We start from the raw sequence: 20,465 nt of genomic DNA, 5'->3' as shown, positions 1-20,465 counted from the left end.
GTCTACACAACATCTGTACGCCTACACAACATCTGTACAACGTCTATACAACATCTGTACAACGTCTATACAATGTCTATACAACATCTGTACAACGTCTACACAACATCTGTACGTCTACACAACATCTGTACGTCTACACAACATCTGTACAACGTCTATACAACATCTGTACAACGTCTACACAACATCTGTACAACGTCTACACAACATCTGTACGTCTACACAACATCTGTACAACGTCTATGCAACATCTGTACAACGTCTACACAACATCTGTACAACGTCTACACAACATCTGTACAACATCTACATAACATCTGTACGTCTGTACAACATCTGTACAACGTCTACACATCTGTACAAAGTCTACACAACATCTGTACAACGTCTACACAACATCTGTACAATGTCGACACAACATCTGTACAATGTCTATACAACATCTGTACGTCTACACAACATCTGTACAACATCGACACAACATCTGTACAACGTCTACACAACATCTGTACAACATCTACACAACATCTGTACAACGTCTGTACAACATCTGTACATCTACACATCTGTACAACGTCTACACATCTGTACAACGTCTACACAACATCTGTACAACATCTACATAACATCTGTACGTCTGTACAACATCTGTACAACGTCTACACAACATCTGTACAACGTCTACACAACATCTGTACAATGTCTATACAACATCTGTACGTCTACACAACATCTGTACAACATCTACACAACATCTGTACAACGTCTACACAACATCTGTACAACGTCTATTCAACATCTATACATCTGTACAACGTCTACACAACATCTGTACAACGTCTATACAACATCTATACAACATCTGTACAACGTCTACACAACATCTGTACAACGTCTACACAACATCTGTACGTCTACACAACATCTGTACAACGTCTATACAACATCTGTACAACGTCTACACAACATCTGTACAACATCTATACAACATCTATACAACATCTGTATGTCCATACAACATCTGTACAACGTCTACACAACATCTGTACAACATCTATACAACATGTATACAACATCTGTACGTCTACACAACATCTACACAACATCTGTACAACAGCTACACAACATCTGTACAACGTCTATACAACATCTGTACAATGTCTATACAACATCTGCACAATCAGCACAACACGATGTCTACACAACATCTGTACAATGTCTATACATCTACACAATCAGCACGACACGTCTACACAACATCTGTACAATGTCTCTACAACATCTGCACAATCAGCACAACACAACGTCTACACAACATCTGTACAATGTCTATACATCTACACAATCGGCACGACACGTCTACACAACATCTGTACAACGTCTATACAACATCTGCACAATCAGCACAACACAACGTCTACACAACATCTATACAACGTCTATACAACATCTGTACAACGTCTACACAACATCTGTACAACGTCTATACAACATCTGTACAACGTCTACACAACATCTGTACAACGTCTATACAACATCTGTACAACGTCTGTACAACATCTACACAATCAGCACAACACAACGTCTACACAACATCGGTACAACGTCTATACAACATCTGTACAATGTCTACACAACAACTGTACAACGTCTACACAACATCTGTACAACGTCTATACAAAACAGCTCACAGCAAGTCATAATGTCATATGTGACAGGAAAATGTCACGAGACAAAACTACACCTGAAATATTGTTGTGTCAGATAGAGGTGACAACACGCTACATGACATGCTAACATGTGTGTTGTTGTGTCAGATAGAGGTGACAACACGCTACATGACATGCTAACATGTGTGTTGTTGTGTCAGATAGAGGTGACAACACGCTACATGACACGCTAACATGTGTGTTGTTGTGTCAGATAGAGGTAACAACACGCTACATGTCATGCTAACGTGTGTTGTTGTGTCAGACTCTGAGAAGGAGCCAGACTACAGAGACGTGACCATCAGAACAGACATGAAGGTGAAGGAGCTGTACGACGTGGAGGAGAGGCTGGGAACGTAAGGCTCCGCTTCCTCACCCATCATGCACCTGTACTCCTCCTGAACACATACTAAAGCCGTGTTGTGTCACAGGGGGAAGTTTGGTCAGGTCTTCAAGCTGGTGGAGAAGGCAACGAAGAAGGTCTGGGCAGGGAAGTTCATCAAGGCCTACTCAGTCAAGGAGAAGGAGAACGTCCGGCAGGAGATCGGCATCATGAACAGCCTCCACCACCCTAAGCTGGTCCAGTGCATCGACGCCTTCGAGGGCAAGTCGGACATCGTCATGGTCCTGGAGATGTAGGTTCATGGTCCTGGAGGTGTAGGTTAACGGTCCTGGAGGTGTAGGTTCATAGTCCAGGAGGTGTAGGTTCATGGTCCTGGAGGTGTAGGTTAACGGTCCAGGAGGTGTAGGTTAACGGTCCAGGAGGTGTAGGTTAATGGTCCAGGAGGTGTAGGTTCATGGTCCTGGAGGTGTAGGTTAATGGTCCAGGAGGTGTAGGTTAACGGTCCAGGAGGTGTAGGTTCATGGTCCAGGAGGTGTAGGTTAACGGTCCTGGAGGTGTAGGTTCATGGTCCTGGAGGTGTAGGTTAATGGTCCTGGAGGTGTAGGTTAATGGTCCTGGAGGTGTAGGTTAATGGTCCAGGAGGTGTAGGTTAACGGTCCTGGAGGTGTAGGTTCATGGTCCTGGAGGTGTAGGTTCATGGTCCAGGAGGTGTAGGTTAACGGTCCTGGAGGTGTAGGTTAACGGTCCTGGAGGTGTAGGTTCATGGTCCTGGAGGTGTAGGTTAACGGTCCAGGAGGTGTAGGTTAACGGTCCTGGAGGTGTAGGTTCATGGTCCTGGAGGTGTAGGTTAACGGTCCTGGAGGTGTAGGTTCATGGTCCTGGAGGTGTAGGTTAATGGTCCTGGAGGTGTAGGTTAATGGTCCTGGAGGTGTAGGTTCATGGTCCAGGAGGTGTAGGTTAACGGTCCTGGAGGTGTAGGTTAACGGTCCTGGAGGTGTAGGTTCATGGTCCTGGAGGTGTAGGTTAACGGTCCTGGAGGTGTAGGTTCATGGTCCTGGAGGTGTAGGTTCACCTTCAGGTGGAGGTTTTAAAGGATTTATGATCAGGTGTTTATTCCAGGTGAATCAGGAACTGACCAGAATCAGTAATAGGTGAATTCAAGTGATGATAGAGAGCTGCCGCTGATCTAAAATCTGATGTTTGCTTCTTTGCACAATAATATTCTGTCCAACTATAGAGGAATCTAAGAGCAGCTATTTCCTGTTGGCTCATTTTAGATCTGAACACATCTTCTACCTCCAAACTGTAGAAATGTTCAGCTTCTGTTGTGTTTCCACAGAGATAAAGTGCTCATATAAGGTGTTGTATATTTACAGGATCTATATTTATAGAACAGTCAACCTGCTGAGGACAGACTGGTTTATTCTGGCTCACAGCACTTTAAGCAGGTTGTGGGTTCAGACAGAAGCAGAGAGCAGATGGGATGTGTAGTCAGAGTTCAGTGAGGATCTGATGATGATGACGATAATGAAGAAGCATCAGACTTCCTCCAACAGAGCAGCTGATGGTCTTTAAACTGACTTTGCTGGTTGGTCTCCATGTTGCTGGACTCTGAACATCTACAGTGAGGTCAGTGATGATTCAGTGAGTTTCCCACCCCTTTGTTTTGTGTTATAATAGAACTGTGTTGCCATTTCCCACGACACTGTGGACAGTTTTCACATTACGGTGGACTGTTGGTGTTTAATTTACCTACTGTGCCACCATGTGGCCGTCTGGGTCCAGTGTAGTGTTTCTGGTTCACTGCAGCAGTTAGAGCCATGTAGATTATTATTATTATTGTTATTACCAGTATTATTATTATTATTATTATTATTATTATTATGATTATTACCATTTATTTGCTCAGTGAGGTTGTGGTTCTTCAGAGATCCATTATTCCTTTAACCAGAAGTCTCTCCTCTATAACTGGCCTCATGGTGGTGCTGTTGGTACCGTATTAGTGAATGTAGTGGATAGATTTGTACAGACTGTCTGTTTGGTGACTTTATGCTGTGTAGTTCTGGTAATGTAGACCAGAAGATGGTGGTTACCATAGTAACAGGAAGGGTTTAATGCTTTTATTAATCACAGACCAGCAGCGATTGGTTTATTCCTGTAGGCTCCTCTGATTGGTTCATTCCTGTAGGCTCTTCTGATTGGTTTATTCCTGTAGGCTCTTCTGATTGGTTCATTCCTGTAGACTGCTCTGATTGGTTTATTCCTGTAGGCTCTTCTGATTGGTTCATTCCTGTAGGCTCTTCTGATTGGCTTATTCCTGTAGACTCCTCTGATTGGTTCATTCCTGTAGGCTCTTCTGATTGGTTTATTCCTGTAGACTCCTCTGATTGGTTCATTCCTGTAGGCTCTTCTGATTGGTTTATTCCTGTAGGCTCTTCTGATTGGTTCATTCCTGTAGGCTCTTCTGATTGGTTCATTCCTGTAGACTCCTCTGATTGGTTTATTCCTGTAGGCTCTTCTGATTGGTTTATTCCTGTAGACTCCTCTGATTGGTTCATTCCTGTAGGCTCTTCTGATTGGTTTATTCCTGTAGGCTCTTCTGATTGGTTCATTCCTGTAGACTCCTCTGATTGGTTCATTCCTGTAGGCTCCTCTGATTGGTTTATTCCTGTAGACTGCTCTGATTGGTTTATTCCTGTAGGCTCATCTGATTGGTTAATTCCTGTAGGCTCTTCTGATTGGTTCATTCCTGTAGGCTCTTCTGATTGGTTTATTCCTGTAGACTGCTCTGATTGGTTTATTCCTGTAGGCTCATCTGATTGGTTAATTCCTGTAGACTCTTCTGATTGGTTTATTCCTGTAGGCTCATCTGATTGGTTTATTCCTGTAGACTGCTCTGATTGGTTTATTCCTGTAGGCTCATCTGATTGGTTAATTCCTGTAGACTGCTCTGATTGGTTTATTCCTGTAGGCTCATCTGATTGGTTTATTCCTGTAGGCTCTTCTGATTGGTTTATTCCTGTAGGCTCTTCTGATTGGTTCATTCCTGTAGACTCCTCTGATTGGTTCATTCCTGTAGGCTCCTCTGATTGGTTTATTCCTGTAGACTCTTCTGATTGGTTTATTCCTGTAGGCTCATCTGATTGGTTAATTCCTGTAGACTCTTCTGATTGGTTTATTCCTGCAGGATCTCAGGTGGAGAACTGTTTGAGCGGATCATTGATGAGGACTTTGAGCTGACGGAGCGGGAGGTGATCAAATACATGCTGCAGATCATCGATGGAGTGAGCTTTATCCACAAACAGGGCATCGTCCACCTGGACCTCAAACCAGAGAACATCATGTGTGTCAACAAGAACGGCAGCAAGATCAAACTCATCGACTTCGGCCTCGCCAGACGACTAGGTGCCCATCCGATTAGACCGATGAACCGCTGAGGACCAGAAAGTAACTCAGTCCTCAGCTAATCTGTCCTTTGTGTCCTCCACAGAAAACGCAGGAACTCTGAAGGTTCTGTTTGGAACTCCAGAGTTTGTAGCGCCAGAGGTGATCAACTATGAAGCCATCAGTTACCCCACAGACATGTGGAGTATAGGAGTCATCTGTTATATACTGTGAGTACTCGATATACTTTTAATTACTGTGAGTACTCAGTGTCCGGTTAATTACTGTGTATGTAAGGTGTACAGTGTCCACCTGGTTCTGTGTTCACTGTGTGCTCTGTTGTGTTCACTGTGGGTTCAGTTGGGTTTAGTGTGGGTTCTGTTGGGTTCACTGTGGGTTCTGTTGGGTTCACTGTGGGTTCTGTTGAGTTCCTGTGGGTTCTGTTGGGTTTAGTGTGGGTTCTGTTGGGTTTAGTGTGGGTTCTGTTTGGTTCACTGTGGGTTCTGTTTGGTTCACTGTGGGTTCTGTTGGGTTTAATGCGAGTTCTATTGGGTTCACTGTGTGATCTGTTGGGTTTAGTGTGGGTTCTGTTGGGTTTAGTATGGGTTCTGTTGGGTTCACTGTGTGATCTGTTGGGTTTAGTGTGGGTTCTGTTGGGTTCACTGTGTGATCTGTTGGGTTTACTGTGTGATCTGTTGGGTTTAGTGTGGGTTCTGTTGGGTTCACTGTGGGTTCTGTTTGGTTTACTGTGTGATCTGTTGTGTTCACTGTGGTTTCTGTTGGGTTTAGTGTGGGTTCTGTTGGGTTTAATGTGTGATCTGTTGGGTTCACTGTGTGATCTGTTGGGTTTACCGTGTGATCTCTCGCGTTTAATGTGTGATCTGTTGGGTTCACTGTGTGATCTGTTGGGTTTACCGTGTGATCTCTCGCGTTTACTGTGTGATCTGTTGGGTTCACTGGGGGTTCTGTTGGGTTTACTGTGGGTTCTGTTGGTCCTCAGGCTGAGTGGTCTGTCTCCTTTCATGGGAGACAACGATAACGAGACGCTGTCCAACGTCACCTCGGCTACCTGGGACTTTGAGGATGAGGCCTTCGATGAGATCTCTGATACGGCCAAAGACTTCATCACCAACCTACTGAAGAAAGACATGAAGTAAGGTTCTTTCTAGAGGCAGCAGAAGCTGGGATTCTGTCAGAGTTTAATGTGTGACTGATGACTCCTCAGGGCCAGACTCACCTGTGCTCAGTGTTTCGAACACACCTGGCTGAAGCAGGACACCAACACCATGACGGCCAAGAAGCTCTCCAAGGAGAGGATGAAGAAGTACATCCTGAGGAGGAAGTGGCAGGTAAACAACAACACAGAGAGAGGGTCCACAAAACACTATAAACCAGTAAATACCAACACTGGTATCAGCATCTCACTGGTTCTGACTAGTTCTTCTTCTGTGGCAGAAAACGGGTCACGCTGTTCGGGCCATCGGCAGACTGTCATCCATGGCCATGATGGCCGGAGTCAGCGCCAAGAAGGGATCACCCACCGAAGGTACGAAACCACAACAGCAGTGTGTTGTTGGGAAGTGTGTTAGACGTTAGACAAAACAACCACAAACAGACACAAAACAACCTAAAAAAGAAAAAACAACCACATAGAAACACAAAATAACCACAAAGAGGCACAAAACCACCTCGAAGAGACCAGTGTTGGGCAAGCTACTTGTAAACTGTACTGAGCTAAGCTACCAGCTACTCTGTGTTAAATCAAGCTTCACTACACTGAAGCTATGACCCACAGAAATGTAGCAAGCTAAGCTACAGCAATACGGCCAAAGTAGCTTAATACATTCAAGTTACTTTTTTTTCTTACCCAAAAAATTTCAGGGACTAATGAAGTCAGTCAAACGGAGACAAGAAAATGCTGACTTGTTTATTATTAAACCATCATTTTTGTTCTCAGTGCTCCAAACTTAGTAAGTTGATACACTGAGGAATATGTGGAGCTATATTTAAAATGAATCAACCTTTTTACATTAGAAATCATTGTTTTGATTTTCTTTTTAGTTTGTATTGCAGACATAATGTATCTGATAATTAAGTTGCAGTAGCTTATATTAACACACCACTTACATTGGAGGGTATAATAGGTTACATTTGATATCATTTCCATATAAAGTAAGCAATATTATAGTAAGACAATATTATACATAATTTGGGTATTAAATCAAGTTTTATTCTTAAGTCTAATATCTATGTAAAATCATTCAATGCTTTCCCAAAGTGCTGTATCCACTACTACTTAACTCAGTTTTGGTCTTGAGTGTAAGATTAAGATATTTAATCATTTATGCCATCACTTTTGTTTCCCTTTCTGTTATTTTTTTCAGCCATTTGCTCATTAGTGTTAACAGTAAATACTGAAGAAGACAGATTTTGGTTTTACTGTTACCTCGTTTTCTCCCATACCTCTTCCCTCCAATATGTATCAGTTTAATTATTTAATCCCCCAATTTATACATATTCACACACTGCCACCACAACCTTACGCTGAATTTAATTAATTTACTGCCACGCGAATTTTAGATGTTGAAAAGTAGCTCGTTGTGTGTGCATCTTATACTGCGGTTGACATGTGGTGGTTAGCTAACTGCTGCTGGTTGTGCATATTCGGTATCACCTGTATATGGGTTCTCACATTTGGTTTTTGACGTCTTTAAAGTTGACAGAAACTTCGCCTTGGGCTGGCACAGTAGGCATCTGAAAACAACTTTTCTCCCGTTTTTTCACAAAAACTGATAACTATTTAGGTAGGGGCCACGGTGACTCTGACTCCTTCTCTGCCATCTCTCAGTGAACTGAAGCGAGCGTCTGTGTGTGTGTGTGGTGTGTGTGTGTGTGCTGTGTGGTGTGTGTGTGTGGATCCAGTGGAAGGGATAGTTGAATGACGACATCAACAGTTCCTCTGCTTCTATTGGTCGACACAGACATGTCGGCGTTTGGAGAGGATGTCACTGTCTGATCCTTAAAAGTGTGAGATGAGACTGCAGCAGAGCAGAAAGCTCCGCTTCAAGCAGTTCAACATTCATCATTTTTAATGTAGCTTTTTGCGTTCGCTACCGCGCTACATGACCAAAAGATCAGCTAAGCTGTTGAAACGTTTTTTATTTTGTAAACAACGACGCTACCACGTCGTTACAGAAAAATGTAGTTAAACTACTAACGACGCTATTTGTAGTGACGTTACTGCCCAACACTGGAAGAGACACAAAACAACCTAAAGGAGACACAAAACCACCACAGAGACACAAAACCACAAAGAGACACAAAACAGTCTCAAGTAGACACAAAACAATCCCAAAGAGACACAAAACACCACAAGACACAAAACCACCTGAAAGAGACACAAAACAACCACAAAGAGACACAAAACCACCTGAAAGAGACACAAAACAACCACAAAGACACAAAACCACCTGAAAGAGACACAAAACAACCACAAAGACACACCACCTGAAAGAGACACAAAACAACCACAAAGACACAAAACAACCACAAAGAACACAAAACAACCACAAAGAGACACAAAACAACCACAAAGAAACACAAAACAACCTCGAAGAGACAAAACAATCTCATGTAGACACAAAAACAAAGAGACACAAAAACAAAGAGACCAAAACCACCTGAAAGAGACACAAAACAACCACAAAGAGACACAAAACACCAAAAGAAACACAAAAGAGAACAAACAACAAAAGAAACAAAACAACCTCGAAGAGACCAAAAACAATCTCATGTTGACACAAACAATCGCAAAGAGACACAAAAACCTCAAAGAGACACAAAACAACCAAAAAGAGACGCAAAACCACCTGAAAGAGACACAAAACAACCAAAGAGACACAAAACAACCACAAAGAGACACAAAACCACCACGAGAGACACACAACCAAAAAGAGACGCAAAACCACCTGAAAGAGACACAAAACCACAAAGAGACACAAAACAACAAAAGAGACACAAAACCACCACAGAGAGACACAAAACAACCACAAAGAAACAAAAAACACACAAAGAGACACAAAACAACCACAGAGTGACACAAAACAACCACAAAGAAACACAAAACAATCTCATGTAGACACAAAACAATCCCAAAGAGACACAAAACAACCACAAAGAGACGCAAAACCACCTGAAAGAGACACAAAAGAACTTAAAATAGACAAAAACAACCACAAAGAGACGCAAAACAACTTAAAATTACAAAAACAAGCACAAAGAGATACAAAACAACCAAAAAGAGACACAAAACAACCTCAAAGAGACACAAAACAACAAAAGAGACACAAAACAACCTCAAAGAAACACAAAACAACACAAAGAGATACAAAACAACCACAAAGATACAAAACAACCACAAAGAGACACAAAACCACCTGAAAGAGACACAAAACAACTTAAAATAGACAAAAACAACCACAAAGAGACACAAAACACCTCGAAGAGACAAAAAACAATCTCATGTAGACACAAAACAATCCCAAAGAGACACAAAACAACCACAAAGAGACACAAAACAACCACAAAGAAACACAAAACAACTTCAAAGAGACACAAAACAACCACAAAGAAACACAAAACAACTTCAAAGAGACACAACAAAGAGACACCAAACAACCACAAAGAGACACAAACAACCACAAAGAGACGCAAAACCACCTGAAACAGACACAAAACAACCACAAAGAGACACAAACAACACAAAGAGACGCAAAACCACCTGAAAGAGACACAAAACAACCACAAAGAGACACAAAACAACCACAGAGAGACACAAAACACCAAGACACAAAACAACGTCAGACGTAGCACTAGTTAGGGTTAATTTCGTGTCTTTGAGCTCATTTAGTATCTTTGAGGTTGTTTAGTGTCTCCTGTGAGGTCGTTGTCTCCCTCAGGTCCTCATGGTTCTGTGTTCAGGGAGTCGTCGTCTGTCCATGAAGAAAAAGGAACGTCCTGCTGAATGTTTGTGTTGTTTTGTATGTCTGTTCAGAGGATAACCAGTTCCTGGAGTGTCTGGAGTACGAGCAGAAGACGGAGAGCAAACCGACCTTCAGCTCCGTCATCAAGGACGTGGAGGTGGTGGAGGGCAGCGCTGCTCGTTTCGACTGCAAGATAGAAGGTTCAAGATGTTTACTGGTCCTCATCTGACTGGTCCTCATGCACCACATTATGTGGAGTAGACTGAGATATTTACATTTGTAACAGAACAAAGAACAGGTTGTTGTCAGACAGAACAGTGTTCCATGTTCCATAGAACAGGACGTTGTAGAAGAGGTTTGACTGAAGCTGAGCTGCTGTTGCTGCAGGTTACCCCGACCCAGAGGTGGTCTGGTACAAAGATGACCATCCCATCAAAGAGACCCGACACTTCCAGATCGACTACGACGAGGAAGGAAACTGCAGTCTGGTCATTTCAGAGGTCAGAGGACACCTTCAGGACTGTTTCCTCGAGTGGTGGTTAGTCTGGCTCCACAGAGCTGCAGGGAAAATAAACCATATGAAGATTAAACAGCTAAAATAATTAGTGCTGGAGAGGAAAGACAGAAAGAACTCCTGCTGCAGGAATCTACCAGCTCAGCTGATCTCACATCAGCTTTATTATCATTAATCAATTATTAGTTGGTCCTCATATCATTTCTGACGGACAAGCAGACCTGTTTACCTCCCGCATTCGGCGTAATAAATTCCGCAATTCAGTGTCCTATTACGCAATTACGCATATCTGTAACTAATTACGCTTTTCAAAACAGATCTACGCATTTCGCACTCGGTGTCATAAAGAGTTAATTCTGTAATTCTGTTCGGTTTTCAGCCCGTTTTCACATTATTTCCACTCCAAAAACTCATAAAGAACTCAAAAAAAGCGCTTCAGAGCAGCTCCAGTTGGCAGGGGGAGACATAGATATATATCTATGGGGGGACAGACCAGCTGCAGCTGCAGCCGGAGCCGACGTGTGAAAAGTCACACAACCGCGCTCACAGAGGCTCTATTTATATTCTGCTATCCAGCAGCTCATTGGCTACCAGGCCTGTCAGTCAAAAGCTTTCTCCGACGTGATTTGCTCAGAATTTACTGACGAAATTGAGGTAGGTCCAGATCTGTCAGTCTCTGCGACGGTTGGCTGTTTAGGCCTCGGAGGCAGGCCAGAGTCAGTTGATTGGTTGAAATGCGGCGTAAACCAAGAGGATACAGTTCAGCCGCCATTTTGACTCCAAAACAGCGGATTTCTCTGTGCTTCATAAAATATGGACATAAATACAGTGAATATGAAACGAGCAGCGCCACCATGTGCTGTGTGTGCACGGAGCCGAGCTATTTGTGGATTATTTACTTATTTCAAGACATGTTTGGACAAAATATTATACTTGATAGTGTTGTCTGGATGCTTAAGCTTGGATTCTGGCCGGTTTTTGTTGATTATTTTCATCTTTGACCAGTAAAAGAGCGTCCAAAGGTGAGTTCTGCCCTTTAAATGTTTTGTTGTTTGTTGGACAAATGTGTTTCTATCACCCGCTGTGGTAATCACATCAGAAAGTGGTTTATACCGGCGGATTCATGAGAATCTAAGCTTTCTATGGTGTATAGTGTTTGAATCATGGCATTTGCAGCTAAAATACTTATGCAGATAAACTTCAGCAGCTCATATTCGGGCCGATGCAGCTTTAAACATTTTCAAACTTTACTTCACCTGCATTCAAGTTATGTGATTTGAATGTCCGATTCCTTTTATGTTTGAAAATGTTTGGTATTGTGTGGCTTGTGAAGAAATTGGTCAGCGATACATTACACATGTTATTACACATTCCCTTCTCAAGATTACACATTTTGACTTAAAGGCTACACACTGGTTTCTGGAGGGGTAAACAGGTCTGGACAAGTCCCAAAAATTTCATCCAAATCTGTTAGTCCATTTCTGAGTAATGTTACAGACGGACGGACGGACAAACATGTAGACAGGGCCTTACTTCCTGCTGAGGAACAGGTAGAATCTTCAGGTGTCCAGCTGATGTCTCCTCTCAGGTTTCAGGTGACGATGATGCCAAGTACACGGTGAAGGCGGTGAACAGTCTGGGGGAGGCGACCTGCACCGCTGAGCTGCTGGTGAGGTGATGGCTGGAGAGGAAGAGGAGGAGGAGGAGGAGTGAAGCACAGGCTGGACTCCCACAGGAGGAGGAGTTAGCACCTCCACAACCAGCAGGGATTGGAGGAGCAGGGGAGCGGAGTTTAACACACCTGTTGAGGTGGAGGCTTTCTCCATGTTTATCTGAAACATTAAAGATCAATGAATGATCCAGATTCAAATTAAATCATCTTTATTACGTTATATTCTCCTAAATCAGTCAGCCTCATTTACACCAAGAAGTCAGTCTGTAGTTTACCTGTGTTTAACTCCGCTCCCCCAACACCTGGACAACAGAAGCTCCGCCCTCCAGGTGAGCTTCCGTGGGTTTCATCTTAGACTTTCCATCATTGATCTCTGTAAGAGAAACAGGATATCTGAGATCTTCTGTCCATTAGAAGATCTTCTGTCCATTAAAAGATCTTCTGTCCGGTAGAAGATTTTTCACTGAGTAGTTCCACCTCCAGAGTTTAGCTTTGAACATGATGAACCTTAGAACATCTCAGTGTTTCTGCTCAGAGAACATGAGGAAAAGTCTGAATGAAGGTTTTCAGCTGCAGGTCCCAGAATCTTTCCCCAGAGGATCATGGGAGCTGTAGTTCAGTAACAGTAGATGAGGACAACCTCCTTGGAACGGAGGAACGCTGATGGATGGAGGAGAACGTCTAGAGGAACCAGAACTTTGTGCTGAAGTTGACCTACTTCCTGTGGGAGTCTCTGAGGAAGACGATAGTACGAGGATGACGGTGGAGCTGAGCAGAGCCATATATTCATAGAGTTCAGTCAACGTGACCCATGAGGTAGCTAGTCAATGTGGACCTCACACAGCTAGTTAGCTTAGTGGCTGTTATTAGCATGCCAGCAGGCTGAGGAGTGTAGGAACGAGACATTTGGTTCATCTGAAAACATTCAGTCAATTTGATCATCTAAATATGTTTTACCAGCAGAAATTGATCCGTTAGCTGCAGCGCTAAAGATACTGTAAACTAGCTACATGCTAACACTAGCACTTTATAAACTCAGCTGTTCAAAATGTAACTTTTAACTCAGTAACTAATCTGTATAAATGGATTAAACAGTTGCTTTTACACTACAGCTCACTTGTGCTAGCAAACATTTGGTAACTTAGCCTGGCTAGTACTAGCTTACAAGCTATCAATTACTACCTGAGCTAATGAGTCGTTTAAAGCAGCTTTGGATCTTCTGAATACAGTTTGGAACAAAACTCTAGTCAGCTGAAGCTAACATCACACAAACTGCTACTGCAGAATTGTATTTTAGCTAGCATCATTTTAGCTAATGTTGGCTAATGAGCAGCAGAGTTTTGGGCTGTAGGAGAGAACAGCTAACAAGCTAACAGCTAACAAGCTGGTCTCTCTTACAGCCCAAACCTCTGCTGCTCATTAGCCAACACTAGCTAGCTAATTCCAGTTATTAAGTTTATTCAGTAAACAGTTAAGTCCTTCAAATGTCAATGAATCACCTGAACCCAAACATAGTTTGCCAACATCCGTGATATAATCTGTCTGCCCTGTGTGAAGATGTCAGGAACGTTCTTCACTTTAGTCCTGACTTCTCCAAACTAAAACTCAGAATCTCTGAAGCCACAGCAGAGTTTTACTCAACAAGGATTCAACCTGCAGAGAACCTGGTCTATAAACTACAAAGAAACAGCTTTTATACAGACACAGGAACAAGTCACAGCACTGTTATCAGTTTATTATCATTTATTATCATTTATTATGAACCAACCAGTTCTATTTCATGGAAACTTACTGAGTTCACACAGTCCTACAGGAGTAGGAGGAGCATTTCATCACAACACTGTGATTATTTGTAACAGAGAATGACATCTGTCTATTTGTAGAACATCTCACCGTTTAAATGTTTCATAACTCCAGATTATAAGGGAAGAGTCTCCACAGTTACAGACAGAATGCCAGATAAGAAGCATGCTCTTCAATAGTTATTGTCATTATTTTTTATTAATATTATTATGATTATTATTATGGTATCCTCTAGAACCCGTACAGTCGTTTAGTGGAGTCCAACAGGAATGTGTGCATGAAGAATCATCCCATAATAATCCCTGAACCAGTGAACACGTCTGGACTGCACTTCCTGTTACTGACCACCAGATGTCCTCCAGTATGAACCATGTTCAGAATAAATCCTCCATCAGCTTCACTAATAAGCTAACAGTAGCCGCTAACAGCAGCTAGCCGGTCACGTTGAATCCTGTTGGTGTGTCGCTGTGATGTCAGACCCCCTCAGAGGGATTGTGGGTAATGAAGTGCCTTCTTCTCTGTGAATATGCGGCTCAGACGACCTGAAGATGATGAGAACCTTTTCTGTTTGAGCACTTTTCTTTCTTTTTCACTCCGAACCTGAACATCACTCGGCCTTAAACTTTATTAAACTTTAATCTTTTAATGTCGGCACGCTGAGGGACGTTAGCCTTAAACTCCGCAGCAGATCAAACATTCTGTCCCGGAGTCTTTATTCTGACTGTAGTGAATGCATTAAACTCACATCTCTGACAGGAAAACAAACGTCTGATGGTCACATGTTCTAAAACGGAACACCGTGTCCTGATTTATAGAACTGTGCCTTGAATTCAGAGATGATGCCTTTAAAGTACGCTTCGAAAGCTTTGTGTTCTGATTTACTTTTTTATTTAATAAAGTCATAAATGAAAGAATCTGCAGATAATAAAGTCACATGAACTCCACAGGAAGCCTTTGGGTTCTGCTGCTGGTTCTAACCAGACGCTCAGAGAACAGTTTGATCGTCCCTCAGTGTGTCCAGATGTTTGGTTTTCACATTCCAGCTGTGTTTGGTTTGATTTAAAGGAGCGTTTTAACCTCACCGTGTGTTTGTGTGATTGATGTTTCCTGTTTATTTAAAGCACAGACTCAGTATCCCGTTGTTCACAGCTATAAGCCGTCACTTTGTGTTCTGATAGAGGATGTTCCTGTTGTTTTATGTATCAGTTTGATGAACTTCATGTACGAGACACAAGACTGAAGTTACACAGAAACTAATAAATTTATATCACAAACAGCCGCTGTGTGTTAAATTAATAAAACACGACTTTAACGATGGGCTGCACAGTGTCGTAGTGGTTAGCACGTTCACCTTGCAGCAAGAAGATCCCTGGTTCAAATCCCGGCCTGGGATCTTTCTGCATGGAGTTGCATGTTCTCCCTGTGCATGCGTGGGTTTTCTCCGGGTACTCCGGCTTCCTCCCACAGTCCAAAAACATGCTGAGGTTAATTGGTTACTCTAAATTGTCCGTAGGTGTGAATGTGAGTGTGATTGTGTGTCTGTATATGTAGCCCTGTGACAGACTGGTGACCTGTCCAGGGTGTCCCCTGCCTTCACCAGAGTCAGCTGGGATAGACTCCAGCACCCCCCATGACCCTAGTGAGGATAAGTGGTGGATAGAGAATGGATGGATGGATGGATGGATGGACTTTAACACTGTTGATTCATTTAAATTAATAAAACACGACTTTAACGCTGTTGATTTATTGAAATGAATAAAAATATCTCCTCGGTGTGAACATCTTCTGACAGTTAATTTCATGAACCAAACAGCTGATCAGTGAGCAGAGGAACCAGCATGGATAGTTGTAGGTGATCAGTCTCAGATCAGATGTTCTGGACATGATCAGCAGAACCAGAGCAGAAGATCATAAACTTCATGGATCCCACAGAGGGGAACGTCCATCGTTACAGCAGCTCCAAAAGCAGTACAAGAATAGACAAACCAGTTTTATACAGATGATTTGATTCAATTCAGTTCAATTCAATTTTATTTATATAGTGTAAATTACAGTCAAATTGCCTCAAGACGCTTTACAGAACCCAAATGCCTGACCCCCAGAGCAGCCCAAAGGAGACAGTGGCAGGAAAACACCCTTTAACAGGGAAGAAACCTCGAGTAGAACCCGGCTCTATATAGGGGGCCCATCTGCCTGCTGGCCGGGGGGGTTGAGAAGGACAGAGGAGGGCAAGGGGGAGGGATGGGAGAAGAGGGAGGGGTGGGAAAGCAAGGAAAACACAACACACATTTGGATACATGCATGACAGGATATGTGACACAGACAAAGTATAAGCTAACATTGAAAACTGACTCATAGTTTACTCTGATGATGTACGGCTCTGACATTAAACATACTCCATATATAGCTAGCAGTAAAATTCAAACAGTATGTAAGTTAGCATAACAGTATAGTGAAGGCGATGCAGAGTTAACTGGTGGAAAAGGGAGTTGGAAGCAGAGGGCTGGAGGAAGGTCAGCAGCAGCATCCCACAGTGGACATGATGGAGACTGGACCAGCTGGTGGAACATCAACCGCAGATCTGAAGCATCCAGCTCTGGGACCAGGGACACTCAGAGAAATAGCACAGGGGGAAACAGAGTGAATGTACTGCAATAACGGTATACATATTAAATGTAAAGGTAGATAGAGAAGGGCTCAGTGCGTCAAGAAAGTCCCCCAGCAGCCTATAGGCCTATAGCAGCATGACTAGAGGCAGAACGAAGGGACGTCCAAGAGGGAGTCAGCTGTGCAATGAAGACACAAGCCGAACCTCTGTGGGTCACCCAGTCAGCCCCAACTATAAGATTTGTCAAAAAGGAACGTTTTAAGCCTGGTCTTAAAAACAGAGAGGGTGTCTGCCTCCAGAACCCAAACTGGGAGCAGGTTCCACAGGAGAGGAGCTGATAACTGAAGGCTCTGCCTCCCATTCTACTTTTAGAAATTCTAGGAACAAGTAAGCCTGCAGCTTGAGAGCGAAGAGTTCTACTAGGATAATAAGGTGCTATCAGATCTTTAAGATATGATGGAGATTGGTTATTAAGAGCTTTATATGTCAGAAGAAGGATTTTAAATTCTATTCTGGATTTAACAGGAAGCCAGTGAAGAGAAGCAAGTATAGGGGAAATATGATCTCTTTTGCTAACTCCTGTCAGTACTCTCGCAGCAGCGTTTTGGATCAACTGTAGATGTTTGAGAGAGCTATTTGGACAACCCGATAAGGAATTGCAATAGTCAAGCCTGGAAGTAACAAAAGCATGAACTAATTTTTCTGCATCACTCTGACACAGAATGTTCCTGATTTTTACAATATTACGCAGGTGAAAAAAGGAAGTCCTACAGACTTGCTTTATGTGTGAGTTAAAGGACATGTCCTGGTCAAAAATAACTCCAAGATTCCTCACAGTAGTACTGGAGGCCAATGTGATGCCATCCAGAGTAACTATTTGCTTTGAAAGCGAGTTTCTAAGATGTTTGGGGCCAAATACAATGACTTCAGTTTTGTCTGAATTTAGCAGTAGGAAGTTAAAAGTCATCCAGGTTTTAATGTCCTTAAGACAATCTTGCAGTCTAGCTAACTGATCAGTTTCATCTGGCTTCATAGATAAATACAATTGTGTGTCATCTGCATAACAATGGAAGTTAATACAATGCTTCCTAATAATATTGCCTAAAGGAAGCATGTATAATGTGAAAAGTATCGGTCTTCAAACAAGTTATTCCTTTGTAAGTGTTCACATAATTGATTTGCAACTGTTCTTTCCAGAATTTTAGAGGAAATGGTAGGTTGGATATCGGTCTATAGTTAGCTAACACATCTGGATCTAAAGTGGGCTTTTTAAGCAAAGGTTTGATGACAGCAACCTTAAAAGCCTGTGGTACATAGCCTGTTACTAGAGAGAGATTAATCAGATCTAACATTGAAGAATTAATTAAAGGTAAAATCTCCTTGAAGAGTCTAGTTGGGATAGGATCTAAAAGACATGTTGATGGTTTGGATGTAGAAACTGTTGAAATGAGTTCAGAGAGACATATAGGAGTGAAGAATTCTAAAGATTCATCAGGTCTAACAGCCAATTCAAAAGCATCTGTGACATTTGTAGGAAGGGCCAGATTAATTTTATCTCTAATCATAACTATTTTCTGTGTAAAGAAGCTCATGAAGTCGTTACTGGTTAAAGCTAAAGGAATACAAGGTTCAACAGAGCTCTGACTCTTTGTCAGCCTGGCTACAGTGCTAAAGAGAAACCAGGGTTGTTCTTGTTCTCATCTATTAAAGATGAATAATAAGTTGTCCTGGCATTACGAAGAGCTTTTTTATAGATTACTAGACTATTTTTCCAAGCCACATACACTTCCTCTGAATTAGTGGAATACCACTTTCTTTCCAGCTTTCGGGATGCCTGCTTTAAAGTCCAGCTGGAATTATACCAAGGAGCAAGTCTTCTCTGAGATATAACTTTCTTTTTTACAGGTGCAACACTATCAAGAGTTGTACGCAGTGAGGCTGAAGCATTATTAACATAATAATCCACTTCTGTGGGGGTAAAATAATAATAATTGCCTTCTGATTTATCAGTAAATGTTGCTGAAGTAAACAGTGAGGGTATTATTTCCTTAAATTTAGATACTGAATTGTCAGACAAACACCTACTGTAATGATATTTGTTCTCAGCTGCTAAACAATCCTTTACTTTAAATTGAAATGTTATCATAAAATGGTCAGAAAGAAGAGGGTTCTGGGGAAATACTGTTAACTCTTCCATTTCTAAGCCATAAGTCAGGACAAGGTCAAGAGTGTGATTAAAACTATGAGTTGGTTTATTTACATGTTGAGAAAACCCAATTGTTTCTTTGCTCTGTTGAATCTACCAAAAATTTGAACAACCCCAAAAAGTTCTGGCAGGTCATAAAATCGAACAGTCATGTAATGACTAGTGATCTGCCAAGCTCTTTAATTACAGATTCTGGACCCCTGTCTGATAAGACAGCCATTTTAAATTATTTTAATGATCATTTTATCTCTGCTGGCTCCTTGTTTGAGTCTTTAAATCCTGAGCTGACTAAAGTTGACCCACCCAGTGGAAACTCACCCTTGTTCCCACTCAACAAGTGGTGGCACCATCAGCCCTTTTGAGTTTACTGCTGTGACTGCCTCTGAGGTTCAGATGCTCTGAAGAGACTGGATACAGGAAAAGCTGCTGGGCCTGATAATATCGATCCTTTCTTTTTAAAATTGGCTGCTGATTTTATTGCTGAGCCTCTGGCACATATTTTTAACCTGAGTTTTATCAGTAATAAAATCCCTAAAGTTTGGAAATCTGCTTTTATTCTTCCCCTGTTAAAAGGGGGAGAACCTGGTAATGTAAATAACTATAGACCAATTTCCAAATTATGTGTTTTAGCAAAGTTGTTTGAAAGGATCGTCAGTGATCAATTAAAGGATTTTTTGAGTCAAATAATATTTTATCATCTTTTCAATCTGGTTTTAGAAAACAGCATAGTACTGTTACGGCTGGTCTTAAAGTTTTAAATGATTTTATCGAGGCCCTGGACAGTAAGAAATATTGTGTAGCTCTTTTTATTGATCTTTCTAAAGCCTTTGACACAGTAGATCACAAACTCTTGACTAAAATTTTACATAACATTGGCATTTCTAAACCTGCCACTCATTGGTTCAGTGAGTATTTAACAAACAGAACACAGTGTGTGCAGGTGGCTGGATCCACCTCCACTGTTCTGGGTGTTTCCAAAGGGGTGCCCCAAGGCTCAGTCCTGGGACCCATTTTATTTTCAATATATATCAATGGTTTGTGCTCTACTGTGTCAAATGCATTTTATCACTTTTATGCAGATGATACCATTATTTATTGCTGTTCATCCTCACTCACTCAGGCTTTTGAGTTTTTACAAGCTGCTTTTAATGTTGTACAGTCTCGTCTGAGAACTCTGAAATTGGTTCTAAACACTGAAAAGACAAAGCTCATGGTCTTTTCAAACACAAGTGAGTTACCCG

The 20,465-nt window shown here is 42.0% G+C and overlaps 1 protein-coding gene across 1 annotated transcript in view; it reads left to right on the top strand.

The window, feature by feature from the left end:
• mylkb (myosin light chain kinase b) overlaps positions 1-15,686 on the top strand; it is a 103,874-nt gene extending 88,188 nt beyond the window's left edge. The window contains 11 exon segments of the mRNA XM_051958750.1: positions 1,978-2,068; positions 2,144-2,347; positions 5,243-5,460; positions 5,546-5,669; positions 6,440-6,592; positions 6,665-6,788; positions 6,895-6,985; positions 10,493-10,621; positions 10,809-10,921; positions 12,524-12,610; positions 12,613-15,686. Coding sequence (XP_051814710.1) covers positions 1,978-2,068; positions 2,144-2,347; positions 5,243-5,460; positions 5,546-5,669; positions 6,440-6,592; positions 6,665-6,788; positions 6,895-6,985; positions 10,493-10,621; positions 10,809-10,921; positions 12,524-12,610; positions 12,613-12,648 — 1,370 coding nt within the window. The 3' untranslated portion in view covers positions 12,649-15,686.
• Positions 15,687-20,465: the final 4,779 nt, after the last annotated feature.

The sequence above is a fragment of the Acanthochromis polyacanthus genome, chromosome 14, assembly GCF_021347895.1.
Source record: "Acanthochromis polyacanthus isolate Apoly-LR-REF ecotype Palm Island chromosome 14, KAUST_Apoly_ChrSc, whole genome shotgun sequence".
NCBI classification, from domain to species: domain Eukaryota; kingdom Metazoa; phylum Chordata; class Actinopteri; family Pomacentridae; genus Acanthochromis; species Acanthochromis polyacanthus.
This window is presented reverse-complemented; position numbering and strand designations above follow the sequence as displayed.